Source organism: Mastigoproctus giganteus, chromosome 13 (assembly GCF_048544385.1).
Source record: "Mastigoproctus giganteus isolate SK-2022 chromosome 13, ASM4854438v1, whole genome shotgun sequence".
NCBI classification, from domain to species: Eukaryota; Metazoa; Arthropoda; class Arachnida; order Uropygi; family Thelyphonidae; genus Mastigoproctus; species Mastigoproctus giganteus.
Window position 1 is genome coordinate 48530954 of NC_143587.1, and position 15620 is coordinate 48546573.

The following is a 15620-nucleotide window of genomic DNA, read 5'->3' on the forward strand; positions in this document are numbered from 1 at the left end:
TCAAAATTTAGTTTGGACTGATTAATAACTGCTTAAAACATCTGTCGAAGGTGATCCTCACTCAGGCCACCCTTTCTATTTTGAAAACCAATGATTCAGTCACTCGTGTTTGATCTGATCTGGAGTCAACAAAGTTGAACTATATGCAAAGTTGCTAGTGAAATGGTATTTCTTATTAGACATGAAAATCAATTTTAAGGAATATTTGGGAAGGTGATCATTTCAGCCAAGTTTGCACACTCACTGATGTTTATGGAAAGCAGTGAGTTCTTATACATCAGGATCTTTTGAAGCATTCCACCACTGTGGTCCACCATCTGCCATGCTAATTGGATTTAGCTGTCTGACTGGGATTTTTCTCAAAGCTTAACTTATTTACTATATGTCAAAGTGACGTGCTGTGATTTTGCATACTTGTTACAGCATATTATTCTTAAGCAGTCATTAAACAAGTGCTGTAAAAGTAAAGACACGAAATTAACAACTGCTCATTATCATCACATTGATTGAACTCTGGGCTCTTTGAAGCAGTGTTTGGTTTGTTTTTTTAATGTCAACGGTGGAATATGATGACTTAGTACACAGCTTTATTTGTTCTTTGCTTGTGTTGAGGTTAGTTTATGTACATATCATAAACTTTTGATAAAATTTTGCCTTAAAATTATCAAAAATTTATTCCACATACATAAACTAACCTCAACATGAGCAAAGAATAAAACTGTGTACCAAGTCTTTACAGTAAACAGTTGAATGCAAACATAAAGCATTAGCATTAGCAAGGACACATGATGCAAGCTTATATAGCATCAGCCAAAACACACACACACACACACACCCACCCACCCACCCTTCTCATTTCACCCATCCACTCGCTCCAAATGTTTATCTAGTTCTGCCTTGAATCTGTTTAAGCTATCAACTTCTACAATGAAAGATGGAAGTTTGTTCCAGCAATCAACCACCCGCTGGTTAAAGGCAAACTTCCGTACATCTATCCTACAACTGTCTTTCCTCAATTTGAATTTATGCCCTTTCAGGCGATTATTCTGAGCAAGAGGAAGAATCCCATCAGCATTGAGTATGCTCAAACTATTCAAGGCTTTATACACCTCAGTCAGATCACCTCACAGGTGCCTAGTCTCCAGACACTGTAATTTGCAAAACTTAAGCCTTTCTTTGTAAGAGCAACCCTTTGTTCCATTCACTAATCTTGTTGCCCTTCTCTGTAATCGTTCCAATAGCTCTACATTCTTCTTAAAATGAGGCTTCCAGACCTATATACAGTACTCAAAATATGGCCTGATCATTGCCTTATACAAGGGGATAATCACCTTATCCCTGCTAGAAAAATTATTCCTGTATATCATTGAAAAGACACCATGGGCTACTCTTGCAGACCATCTGCACTGCTCAGAAAAATTCATATCTGCCTGCACAATTACCCCCAGGTCCTTTTCACTCTACCACTGTCAGTGTAGTACCACACAGTTGATACATTACTCTGGGGTTACTGCTTCCCATGTGCAGTACTTTATATTTGTCAATGTTAAACTTCAGTTGCCACTTCTCAGCCCATCTGCTCAACTTTTCTAGATCCTGTTGCAGCAGCGTACTGTCATCAGTGTCATTAACAACCCTGCCAACCTTCGTATCATCTGCAAACTTGGACATTAAGCCTGATATACCATCATCACTATCATTAATGAATACAGAAAACAACAATGGACCCAACACTGGACCCTGGGGGACTCCACTAATAACATTAGTCCACAAAGAGCAGTGTCCATTGATTACCACTCTGTCTTCTCCCACTCAACCATCCCTTTATCCATAGCAGCAATTTGTTTCAAATGCCACATTGCTCCAATTTGTGCAGCACTGTTAGAGAATTAAGTAGTACAGAGTTCATTCAGTGTGCCAATATCAAACAGCTGTTAATTTCATGTGCCTTTACTTTTACAGCAACCGTTATTGACTGCCTAGGAATGACTGTATATGTTTGTCACAGCACATAATGTGGTGCCATTTGACATATATCGCCTCGGGCTTGGATCAAAGTACTGCAAAAACCTTGGGAGGTGCAATATGGCCACAGAAGCCGATGCGCCAACAACTATCAAAAAAAAAAAAAAAAAAAAAATTTGACATATATACTCATCAGTGGCAGCAAACTTGTTAAAGCCCCTCCCCACATCCTTGAATAGTTAGATTTGCAATGACTAAGGAAATTATTCAGAATGTGACTATCAGCAATTCCAAAAGAAGCCTATCAGGAGTACTACAAGAAGTTGCAGAAGCATTAAAATCAGTGTATACAGTTTCAGGGAAACTGCTTTGAAGGCTTGTCAATGATATACAGGAATTTTGCTAGCAGGGATAAGGGGCAATTATCCCTTTGTATCAGGCAATGGTCAGGCTACACCTTGAGTACTGCGTACAGGTCTGGAGGCCTCATTTTAGGAAGGATGTACATTTGCTAGAACGAGCACAGAGAAGGGGAACAAGATTGTTGAGGGGAACAAAGGGTGCTCTTACCAAGAAAGGATTAAATTCTGCAAATTGCAGTGTCTAGAGACTAAGCACCTGCGAGATGATCTGATTGAGGTGTATAAGGCCTTGAATGATTTGAGCAGGCTCAGTGCTGATGGGATTCTTCCACTTGCTCAGATTACGAACCTGAGGGAGCATAAACTCAAATTGAAGAAAGACTGTTGTAGAATAGATGTGCAGAAATTTGCCTTTAACCAGTGGGTAGTTGATCGCTGGAACAAAAGCTGTTGTTGTGGAAGTTGATGGTTTTAATAAATTCAAGGAAGAACTGGACAAACTTTTGGAGTGAATGGATGGGTGAAATGGGAAGTGTTTTTGTTTTTTTTTTGGCTGATGCTTGCATAAGCTTGCTGTCTTGCATCATATGCCTCTATTATTGCTAATATCATCTACGAATAGGACTATAGTCAGAAACTTGAAATTGTGAATGCAGTAACAGCTATCAGTGTCAGAAAATTGATTAAAATTGACTAGCAGTTGGCAGCAGTAAAGATAAGTGTAATGAGGTTCCTTGTTATGTACTTCTTTATTTTATACTATACTTGGATTGTTATGCATGTAATTAAAGATCCTTGCAGCCAAATGCTCAATGAATCTACAGTCATATCGAAGTGCAAATATCATTGGAACATTACTCATGAGGGAATATAACTAGCTATCTACCAACAAATTTTACCAACAGGAAGATTTAAAATCACCTAATGCTTTAATCCATTCCATGTGTTTTTTAGTCTTCCTTGGTTTTTAGCAACCTCAGTAAAATCTTTCCATATTGAATCTTGCAAAAACTAAATAGTTTTTCATGACTTTGCAAGATAATTCCTCATGATTTTTCTAAATTTTAGTTTTGGCTGATGCTTTACTAGTTTACTAACAGATACTCCTGCACTGTTATGTTGGAATATAGGGTTTTTTATATTATTAATTAAATACCTAATTATTACATTACACGGCACCTCCATAGCCAGGTGGGCAGGAGCAGCAGTGCGTAGCACACGCTTCTTGATCAGACCAGGGTTTGAGCCTGTGACCACCAAATACGGAGGATGCGGAAAGGTCAGGGAATGACCACAGCATATCCCCAGAGCAATATTGCCCTAGTTGCTAAATGCTCCTAAAAACCAAATAACAACAACGACTATTACACAGTGAGTACCCAAGGAGTAAATTATTCTGTTATGAAAAGTGACATTTATGATGACTTAGATTTCTCAAGGATTTTGAACAAGGCTATGACTGATAGATTAATTTGTGTGTCTGTCCTATATCTAAATGCAATTAACAAATCAAGGTGAATACATAAGAAAAGTAAAGAAAAAATACTTTAATAGATATGGAAATTCCTTTGGGTTTATGTGGTGTTGCCAGGAATAAAGTAATTGTGTAACTATCTGAAAAGTATGCAATCTAATTCTTCCATTTTTAATATTGTTTTGCTAGTTTTATGTAAGTTTCTTCCTACAGAGTCTTGTCTCTAAAGATGACAGCCAGCTGACATCCTCTGAACACTCTTATTTTCAGAACTCTTGAACCAACTTCAGGTGAGCATAGACATATGCAGTTGCACATGTCTTTATTCATCTGTGGAAATAGCCACTTTTGCATTCTCAAGAGAGGCTGCTTCTTACTGTGTGGAAAATATTGAATGAGTTGGGGGGAATAAATAATCATATCATAGTCCTCTTATAAACTACATTCTAAGTCATTTCATTGAGAAAAGATTTCTCAGGATATAAGAAAGAAAAACAGCATGGTGCATATTTATGCTAATTTTGTTTTATTACACAAATGAGTATATATAACTTTACATGGAACATTCTAGCAGTCACCAACCAAATAGAGGGGGAGAATTGGAAATATAAAAAAAAAAAAAAAAAAATTGAAATTTTAAGGAGTAAAGACTGCTCTTGTATAAAGTGAATGAATAATTAATTGGAGAAAGAAGGATAGCTATAAATGTCAGTGAGACAATAGGTCTTTTTTTTTTTTCCAGACAAATTTTTCCTAAATACATAACTGACTAGAAGAGAATATTCCAAAACGAAAAACTGTGGGAAACCAGTAAGATGATATGTCCCTCTAATGGAATGGAATAGAGCTTTTCCAAACTGAAAAGTTTATAACTTTTATGTTTCACATGTGTTAGTTGATTTGTCCTTGAGCTACATCTGATTACTAGTCAAATTGGCAAGTTGTGATACATCAGCTCATACAGATTGTATGAGATGCTTCCGATGTTGAATTTTCTAGATAGATTTTGTATATAGACTTTCCCATATACCCAAAAGTTACAGAACTGTTGCATTGTTTCTGCATTTAATCATTTTTTGAATACAGAATGAAAATGGCTTGTGTATCTATTTCACTTTGTGCTAAAAGCAGTCATGATACAAAAGTGGATATGTATTTACAATGAAACCTCACTAATTTGGGCCTTCTAATTTGGACTGCCATCTTGTTTTGTGTGTGCATTTTACTTATGCAGAATGCAGAACTTTCTTAAATGAGAACTAATTTATAAAAGAAACAAAATTATTCAAAAGGAAAAATTAAATGCAAATGAAAAGTAAAGCATGAACAATAAATGGGAATACAATACAGGACATTTATCAACAAAAAATTTGATTTCTTGAAAAAAAAAAAAAAAACAAAAAAACAATACAGTTTTGCAAGGGATTGTCTACATCTGATTATACAGAGTGTTCGGAAAGTCACTGTGCACTTTTCTAATCATATTTTGTTTATATTTCAGATTTTGATCCAAATATGGTTTTAACAACTGAAGAATGTGTATGGCTCGTCGAACACTTATTCTGAGAAGGTGGTAGATACACAGATGTGGTTCGACAGCGATTTTCTGACAAATTGCCAGATACACCTGTTCCACATCGCAATACAGTTCGTAACCTTGTCGATAAGTTTTGGGAAACAGGAGCTGTGGATGATGTCAAATGCTGTGGAAGGCCAGAAAGGCTATCGGCGGAGAAACTGTTGGATATTTCTGACAGTATGCTGCAGAGTCCATCAAAATCATCACGAAAGTTAGCTCAGCAGCATGATATTGGTCTTGGAACTGCTCATAAAGCTGTCAGAAATAAATTAAAGCTCTTCCCATACAAAATAATGGCGATACATTAACTGAAAGCAACTGATCATGAAAAACGAATACGCTATTGCAGATGGTTTAACTGATTTATCGAAGAGAATACAGCTAATGTGTTGGATGTGACCTTTTTCGCTGACAAAGCATGGTTCCATCTCTCGGGTTATGTTAATTTGCAAAATTCAAGATTGTGGTAATCCGATAATCCTCACACTTTGCATGAAACACCCCTACATGATTTCAAGGTTGGTGTGTGGGTTGCGATTTCCAGACGTTGAATTGTTGGCCCTATTTTCTTTATGACCACAATAAACAGCAAATGCTATCGTTTGGAGATTCTTCACACCTTCATCAGTCAGATGACAAATGATGAAATCAATTACTCATGGTTTCAACAGGATGGTGCTACTGCCCACACATCTCACAGATCTATGCAGTTATTAAAGGAATGTTTTGGAGACTGCATTATTTCGACAGACGTGTGGCCCCCCCATGCTCACGAGATCTAAATCCACCAGACTATTATCTATGGGGAGCAGCAAAATCTGCAGTGTATCGAGCTTGTCCGTGCATGATGTATGACTTGAAAGCAGCGATAACAGCATTTATTCAGTCTATTTCAAGCGAGCAATTGATAGCGGTGTTTAGAAACAAAATAAGAAGGGTCCAAGCCTGTATTGATGCTAGGGGGGGGTCACTTTCAACATTGTTTATAATTGTTATTCATATTTACCTCCTGAATTCTATATTGAAACACGTCTGTTAATAAATATATAAGTGCACAGTGACTTTCCGAACACCCTGTATTTATAGTTATTAATATCTAAGACATTAATTAAAGTTTATTTGAAAAAAATCACATTATGTGTCCTAATATTAGCTGCATGAAAATGTTTGCTGCATTATAAATAAATTTGCTTGTTTTTCTCAACTGCAACTTGAAAACATTTATATATAATAACATTGTTTTTTTTTTTTTTTTTTTTTTGTGTGTGATTTCACCAGAAGTAATGTACATGCACTTAAAAATATAGCATTCCTTGTTCAATGACATTTGTCAAATTAGCATGTGAATTTTTTATTTTAGCCAAATTTGTATTGGCACTTGTATATAAATGTGAAAAGGTTCATACCTCATACATGTATACAAGTTGTGCCTTTACGTGTATCTAAATGTAAACATAGCTTCAGAAGAACTGGGTTATTCAGGTACAGGTATGGCAAACAGTTCCAAGAATGACTACAAAAAAATAAAATTCTTTTTATACTCTTATATAACCCCTAGGTGCCTAAGAGGAGTTTACCTCTTCATTATAGCTGTTTTTAGCAGTAAATATACTGGCACCATAATTGAAAATAGGGATGTTTGTTTTTTAATGGTATAAATGGTATAATCTTGCAATATGCATACTGATTGGGCATGTACATTACGCCAGGACCATAGTCAGCCCAAATAACTTTAAAAATTTAATTAAGCAATTATTTGCTTTTGGTGCCTTCAAAGCATTTCCCTTGAGTAGCTTTACATGAAGCCATTCTCTCCTACAATAATTGAAAACATTGGAACTTGTTTATTTTAGTGCCCTTGGTATATGATGCTAGACTTCCTCCAAAGATCCAAAATGTGACCCTTTCAGTCAAGTTTTGATAGATGCAAATAGACAGATGGAGCCAATATGAGAGGGAACAGGGGAGATGTTGCTTATGAATTTTTCTGTCAGAAATTTCCTTACTGATATTGCATTGGTAACTGGCATGTTGTCATGATGCAACAGCCACTTGTCTGGCTACAGTTTGTATCTTTTCTGCAACACTTTTCACCAAATGCTTCTTATCCTGAGGTTAAAATATCTGATTGACAGTCTGTTCTTGGGAAGCAAATGCTGAATGAACAATACTTTGTTTTTTTTTTCTTTTAATGTATATAATATATGATAAAGGACACTACACCACATGTAATGATTAAGGTAAAATTTGTTACTAAATTTAAAAAATTACAGTAAAATTTGTTATTATTTCACTGCATACACTTAATGCAATTTAGCTACATTTCATGATTACACTGAATCTCATTTTCAGGTCTAGTTAAACTGGAACAAAGACTGAATTGGTGACCAATCATCATTCGGTCACCATTTCCAAAAGTAATTTAAGATTACACACTATAAAATATATAAAAGCACTATAAAAGTATATTCAAAAGGCAGTTGGAGATGATTTATGGGAGTATCATTTTGGGTTCATTCATAATACATAATAATTCCCCCTCCACCCCACACACCCCATTTTTTTTAATATAAACATTTTATTTGTCACAGACCTAATAATTATCACTATTTATATATTGTCAGGACTGGATTGTGAAATTGATATTCAGAGGACAATTCAAATGGTACGTGCATTAAGGTCAGGCATGGTTCAAACTGAAGCTCAATATAAATTTGTCTATTTGGCTGTGCAACATTATATTGACACCTTGCAACAGAGGATACAAGCAGAACAGGTATCACTTTCAGTAAGCTGAATATCTGAGAGAAAAAATAATATATATATTTTTTTTAACTTATGCTTATCTTTCAATAGAATTCTTTTATCACAACAAAATGTGAAATTTTAGCTGCTAGATTGTTTCTTCTATTTAATTGTTTTTTTTATAAAACTAAAAGTAGTGTAATAATCTTAATGAGTATGAAAAATATTTGTATTCTTTTACAAATGAATTGAACTTCATTGTACTTTTTTTTTTTTTTTTTTTTTTAATTTAATATGCATTGACAAAATTCCTTGGATTTTTCATTTGATAAACAGTTGCTCCAGGATATTCTTGTTATTATTCATTAAAATACATTTTATATTATTCTCTTTAAATATAGAGTTATTATATTCCATATCGCTTATACTCAGTGAATGTTATTGGTTAATATTATAGTATGTAGAGGTCACTATGATAGTACAAATCAATCATTCTTGGCTCCCAGACTTCCATTCACTCTTTTCCTCCATGCTATCCTATTTAGTTTTAGATATTTTGCCCCACAAGAGTAAGCTCTCTCCTGTAGTGCTTGCACGACCCCCTTTGATCTACCATACCTCTAGGTCTGCCTCTGGGATTATTACCATTCATTTTTGTTTTGATATCTGATTAGCTAATCTCCCTCCTCCCATTCTTTCTACATGACCACAACATCTTATGTTTGTTTCACTTACCTTTGATTGGATATCTGTTACTCCAAGATTAGCAAAAAAAAAGAAGCCTTGTATGTGTGGGGAATAAGCATCCTGAAACAATTCTTGTAACTACCAACAAAATGTAAAAATATCACATAAAACTTTATTAAAAATATTGGGAAAAAATAAAGTAGAATATAACAGAAACTTTATATAGAATATATAGAATAAAAGCTAAGACAGGGAGAAATAAAATGTATGGATAAATACTAAAAGTGATAAAAAAAAAAAAAAATATATATATATATATATATATATATATATATATATATAAAAATAATAAAATATATATATATATATAAAGTGCACACACACACACACAGAGGCAGTTCCTGCTTTACGAGTTCTCTTTATCAAGTACCAACAAAATCAAAATATGAATGTTAATTGCAATAAATAAATGCTAAACATTCGTTTAAATTTTTTTAGCAAAAGCTTATTTCCCAGTACTCACCTCTTAAGACCATAATTATCATTTAAATTCCATAGGAAATAAAAGTGAAAGTAAAAATATTAAACTATATGAATGAATAAGACCATGCCCTGGGGAAGAAGTGCACTGCTCTTTACCTGGTTGTCGTGTATAAAAATTGCATAAAAAGAAAATATAATATTGATAACCAAGCATCTAAACTTAGGGCTTTCTATGCATCCATCATCGGTTGGTTATAAGATACACACGAAAAAGGGGATTCTTTTAGGGTAGCTCTAATTCCATGATGCATTGCATTAACCACATGGAAATGTTAGGCACCATATTAACAAAAGATTGGGGTAATTTCACATTTAGGATTTCAAGTGATGAGTTTTGTCGGAACCATTCCATTTTGTGTGATGACAAAACTCCTCACACAAAATCCGAAATGTAAAATCAGCCATCAATCTTTCGTCAATATGGTGCCTAACACACTTAAAATTTCTACATGTTTAACACAGTGCATCATGAGATTAGAGCTACTATAAAAGAATCCGCTTCACATGTATCTTATAACCAACCGATGATGAACACATTGAAAGTCCTACGTTTAAACTCTTGGTTATCGATATTACATTATAGTTCCTTTTTATGCAGTTTTTATACATGAAAACCAAGGAAAGAGCAGTGCACTTCTTCTCCAGGGCATGGTGTTATTCATTCATATAGTTAATTTTTTTATTTCCTATGGAATTTAAACGATAATTACAGATCTTAAGAGGTGAGAACTGGGAAATAAGCTTTTGCTAAAAACATTTAATGAGTTAACAGACAGTACTTTAAGTCTCCGTAGCCGAGTGGTCAGGAGTGGGAGTGCAGTAGCATACACTCTTTGAGTAGACCGGGGTTCAAGCCCCTGACTGCTGAATACGGTCGATCTGCCAACCTGCACTGGACCAGCGTGGCAGATTATGGTCCATTTCCCTCAGCATGAATTGTTGAGGAGGCTTCCATCCTGCAGTGGGTTGATAATGGCTGCACTTTACCTTTTTTTACTTTAAGCCTTAGCTATAAAATTATATAAATGCTAAACATTCATAAATATGACATTTCAAACCACCCATGTAGCTCTACAATACAGTACTATGTGTGCATTTGTTCAGGCAGACAAGAGCGTCTCATTGACTCACATAACATAAAGCAGTTACCATGCTGACATTATAGAGTGGTTGTGTTGCTTTTCATTTTGCTGTCTTGTCTTATTTCAAATTTATCTGACTTATTAAGGAAGACAGTTCACCAATTATAAGTCAGCACATGTCCCAGCAAGTAGCACAGCACGAATGTTACTTAGTAGATAAGCATGGTCCCACTGTAATTCCACTGCTGACAGGGGATGCTGAGATCTCTAGGATCAGGATGGATTTGTCTAGATGCAGATATCCTCTTCCCCTCCTCCATGTTTTTAATAGATTTCATTGAATAATTTAGTTTCCCATTTCACTCACACTAGTGAGTTAATTGACATGGCTTATATTCCCCACTATCTAGGGTTTTTTGCATGTCTTGCTAGGGTATTGCAATGCTGCCATACTGGTTGTGTGCAGCTTCCCGGCAGAAAGTTGCTTATATTTCCCACTATCTAGAGTTTTCTGCAAGTCTTGTTTAGGGTGTTGATACCACCATACTGGTTGTGTGCAGCTCCCTGGCAGGAAGTTGCAGTCAGTGGTTTCCAGAGTTAAATCTGTCATTCCCTTGCTGCAACATGGTGATTTCATTTATTGAATTGTCAGTCAGATCGGCAAGTCAGATCATAGGCTTTGAAATCATATCTCTGAACATGAGGGGGGTTATTAATCAGGTCAACTTTGCTCATCCTGCTGTTGTTGAACATTATTGGTGAGAGCAGGTTGTTGATTTATAACCCATGTATGCAGTCCAAATTTTCAACATTGCTTCTGTCTGTTAGTTTCTTAAACACTAATTTCTGAAGATTCTAATTTTGATCAGTTCCTTTATTTTTTTACCCAACTCTCAGCTCCATTTCAATGTTGAAATTTTGGACTGTGTACGTGATTGTTGTCATTGCTCCTGGTTGGAAGTGCTCCTTATAGCTGTGGTGAGTTCCAACATTAATTGTATTCATGGAACTGCATGCACCCTATTATGGAAGCAGTTATTTCACAATATAATGAGAGATGGCAAGCTTATAACTTGGCACAAGTACATCAACCTGCTTCTACAGAGTCTGACTGCTGATATTTTGTCCCTCCTCCCTTGTTTCTTTCTTTCTCTGTCTTTCATGTTTCTTTTTTTATCACTGTTCACAGTCTGTGTTTGTCTGTTGTAGTGTATGTGTATGTTATTCTGCAAAATATAACAATGATTATTGTACTAATCTTCAAAACTGATAAAGGAGCACATTACTCTGAAAGTTTCTTGGTGTATATTTTGTTTTTACCATTTTTAGTACTCATCACTTTTAGTATCTATCTGTATGTTTTATTTATATCTGTCTTAGCTTCTATTCTTTATAAAGTTTCTGTTTTAATGTACTTTAATTTTTCACCATATTTTAATAAAGTTTTATTTTATATATTTACATTTTTGTCAGCAGTTACAAAATTTGTTTTCTGTATGTTAACCAACGTTTTTTTCTTATTTCCTCATTTGTAATGTGGTCTTGCCATTGCTTCTATCTGTTAGTTTCTTAAACACTCGTTTCTGAAGATTCTAATTTTGATCAGTTCCTTTATTTTTTTTACCCAACTCTCAGCTCCATAGATAAAAATAGGCTTGAAGCAGAATTATGAACAGCTAATTTCTCTTCTGTTCCAGTGAATATTCAACTGACTTCCTATAGTGTTTTTAAATACATAAAATTACTAACTTGTTTCAGTGTTTAGTTATTCAGTTTAAACCTCTCTTTCTCTCAACTTTTATAATATTTTGTTTTTCTGTAACTGATTTTCATTCCAAATTGTCTGTTGTAACCATCAGCTCTAAAAATAAATAGAGAAAGATCAAAATATTAAAAATACAATTTACAATGTCCTTTATGAAACATGACAAAATAGGATAATAATTTGCTAAAATAATATAAAAATACTTAATTTGATATTTTTAATAATCTAGGTAGATCATTAAAATAACAAGTGACATCAGCAATCTGAAATGTTGTTTCTCTCAATGAGTGATAGTCAAATTTACTACTGCTGCTCCAGGATGTATATGTGTACCAGAACAAGTTGTTGATATAATGCGGGTATAAGGCAGCAACTTTAATACTTGCATTATAAGCAAAGCAAGTTATAGTCAAAAAATGTTACTATTTTTTTCCCAGTTTTTTTTTTTTTTTTAAACATAAATACACTTTACTTAGTAAATAAATACTTGACTTATTAATGTTTCATGAGATACAGGCTAAAAGACAAAGTATTAAAGGTTATATCATTCCCTTTACATTATACTAATACACATTCTTAATAATATATAATCCTGAATTGCATTTTATGCATCTATTCTGAAATAGTCATGTAATTTAGTTTGCCAGAACTGATAAGTGTGTTTTTTTTTCAGTACATAATTCTTAATAGTGGGCAGATGCAATAAATGAAGATGTTCACCATCACTCTGACATTCTAACCATGCCATCACCTCATTAATGTTTTCAAGCATTTTGTTAATTTGTGGTGCTTTTTCTTTACATGAGCCATCCATGTGATCTTCTGTGTCACTGCCCTTCTGTTTGATTGTTTTCTGACTGTTCACAGAGGCTGAAATTTCTTCCCCACTCGGGTAATGTGCAACTGGATCTTCTGCATCCAGGTCATTTGCTCCAAGACTGCCACCAAGTACATTACAAACATCCTTTGTTTCTTATTCTGAAAATGCTGTTAATTCAAGGTTATTATTAGTGATCTCATCTTTTCTAATATATTTTTTTTTGGTAGTTTTCAATTGCTGTTGAGCTTACTTTCTCCCATGCTAATCCAATATTGTATGCAACAACTTTGTGTTAACGTTTACAGAAATTCTAGAATTTAAATTTTTTGAGTTCACAACACCAGCAAGTAGCTCACCATGATGATAGGCTTTGACGGCTTGAATAATGCCCTGATTCTGAATTAGTGTGCAGTTGTGTTCTTCGGCAGAAACGTGACTCTGATCTTGCCATCTTTCGATTTCAGGACATCAGCCAATGGATGAGCTGGGCAATGATCCAATGGTAACAGTCTTTTCTTCAAGATTTTAGGAAAGCCAGTAGCATCTCACTCTCAAACCATGAACAAAAATATCACTTGTCATCCAAGCATTGGAGCTATTATAAATCACAGGTAGAGATTTCATGTTGACATCTTAAAACACTAGGGACTTCAACTTTTACCAGTGCACAATGGCTTTAGCTTATGGTTTCCAGTCTTGTTTATGCACAGTAATTTTCTCTTTGTTAGTTTTCATGCCTGCTTTGTTAGATGCCTTATTAATATCCAGTGACTTGTCAGGGAGAAGTTTATAGTACAGTGCTGTTTTGTCACATTTGTATAACTGTTCATCTGTGAATTCACCATCTTGAATCATATTATGCTGAAATTCAGGAAACACTTCTGCTGCTGCTGTAATGTCACCAAATGCAGATTTGCTTACAAGATTAACCAGGAATATCCATGATAAGTCTGTCATCTCTACCAAGAAGTTTATGAAATTTAAGTGCCTGTGCTTCAAAATAATCCCATTTATTGGTACTCCTTCACTGTGCTTCTATAGAAACCACTTGTATAAGCATTGGGCCACATAAATGTTTTCACAGAGTTTAGTTTTCTTTCTTTAAAGGCCTACTTCATCTTTTACTGAGCCTATGAATGAATGCAGTATTTCTTCCTCTTTTATCCAACCACAGATCTTTCATTCTGGAATTCCACAGTTGTGAAATATACTGCGTTTTGTTAAATATTATCAGATTTAAGAGTGGTGATATTAACCCTTAACTCTTTCGATAATGATTTTTTCTTCAACTGTATAATTTTTTTTCTTTTGGTGGCCGTTACTTCAGTCCTACTGATTTTGTCTTGTATTTATTTCTGATGCCCTACCATGTTTTGAGAAAACTACATCAAAACCAAATGGTCTGGCCTCTCATACACTGGTGTGCAAAACGTAAGGACCAACATTATTTCTAAAGGTTACAACCACAAAATCTTGACTTAAGATACTCTTTACTGATGAGAGTAGATTCTGTACATCATCTAATCTGACGAGAGGTTGGCACACGGTATCCCCCTGCAAACATCACTGAAAGGGATCGATATGGTGGTCGAGGTGTTCTCGTCTGGGGAGGCATTATCTTGGATGGAGGTGCACACTACTGTACTGAGGTAATCCTTCCCCATGTGCGTCTGTTCCAAGGTGCCATTGGCCCAAAGTTCGTGTTTATGGATGATAACGCCGCACCCCATCGCACTGCAGCTGTTGATATGCTTTTGGAAAGTGAGGACATTGTTCGTATGGATTGGCCTGCCTGTTCCCCCGATCTAAATCCCATCGAACGCATATGGGATGCCCTGGGGTGATGCCTAGTGGCACATCCACACCCGCCAGAAAATGTTCACCAGCTGAAGATGGCACTGACAGAGGAATGAACGATGTTACTGCAAGAACTTATCAACAACATTGTTCTAAGTATGGACAGGCAATGCAAAGCCTGCATTGACATTAGGGGTGGTCATATCTCCTACTGAGGACCAGCTCTTCCCTTTGTTCCATCTTTGGCAGCCAGTGCTATGTTGCTGTTTTTGAATAAAATCCCTCTGTACCGTTTTGTTTCCGTTGTTGTGTAGGTGTTGTTTCTTTCATTTGTGTACCTCACGTGGTTCCTTTGGTATGCTTTTCCCATATCACTCCTAAGAGAAGCTACAGGTGAAAACCTGACTAGTCCTTAAATTTTGCACACCAGTGTAGTACTGAAGTGGAGTTACATGATATCTCCATAAATCACTTGTCAGTTTGTGTTTTTTGTCTAGTTTAGCCCTTAGCAGTTTTTGCTATCCTAAGTGTAACTTCTAGTCAAAGAAAGGATGTCATGTGCTGTTGTTTACAAAAATTTACTTTGTAACTAATGTAACACACTTGACGAACAGTAGCCATATTCTCCTCCAGAGGTAGCTGTTTGTAATTAGCATTCCACTGATATACTCTTTTATTGCATCTCTAGTTGAGGGAAGAAACTGGGTGTCTACAGTAATTAGTCTCTGACAGGTCCTGTTGTTTACAAAAATTATTCTGTGCCCGAATACTGAACATACTGAAGTGAATATACAACCAATT

General features: G+C 35.2%; 1 protein-coding gene across 3 annotated transcripts in view; it reads left to right on the forward strand.

The window, feature by feature from the left end:
- Positions 1–15620, forward strand: part of LOC150076017 (tyrosine-protein phosphatase non-receptor type 11-like) — a 148908-nt gene that overhangs the window by 117572 nt on the left and 15716 nt on the right. For all 3 annotated transcript variants that reach the window (XM_090387998.1, XM_090387997.1, XM_090387999.1), the window contains exon 12: positions 8005–8156. In XM_090387998.1, coding sequence (XP_090244124.1) covers positions 8005–8156 — 152 coding nt within the window. The remainder of the gene's footprint in view (positions 1–8004; positions 8157–15620) is intronic.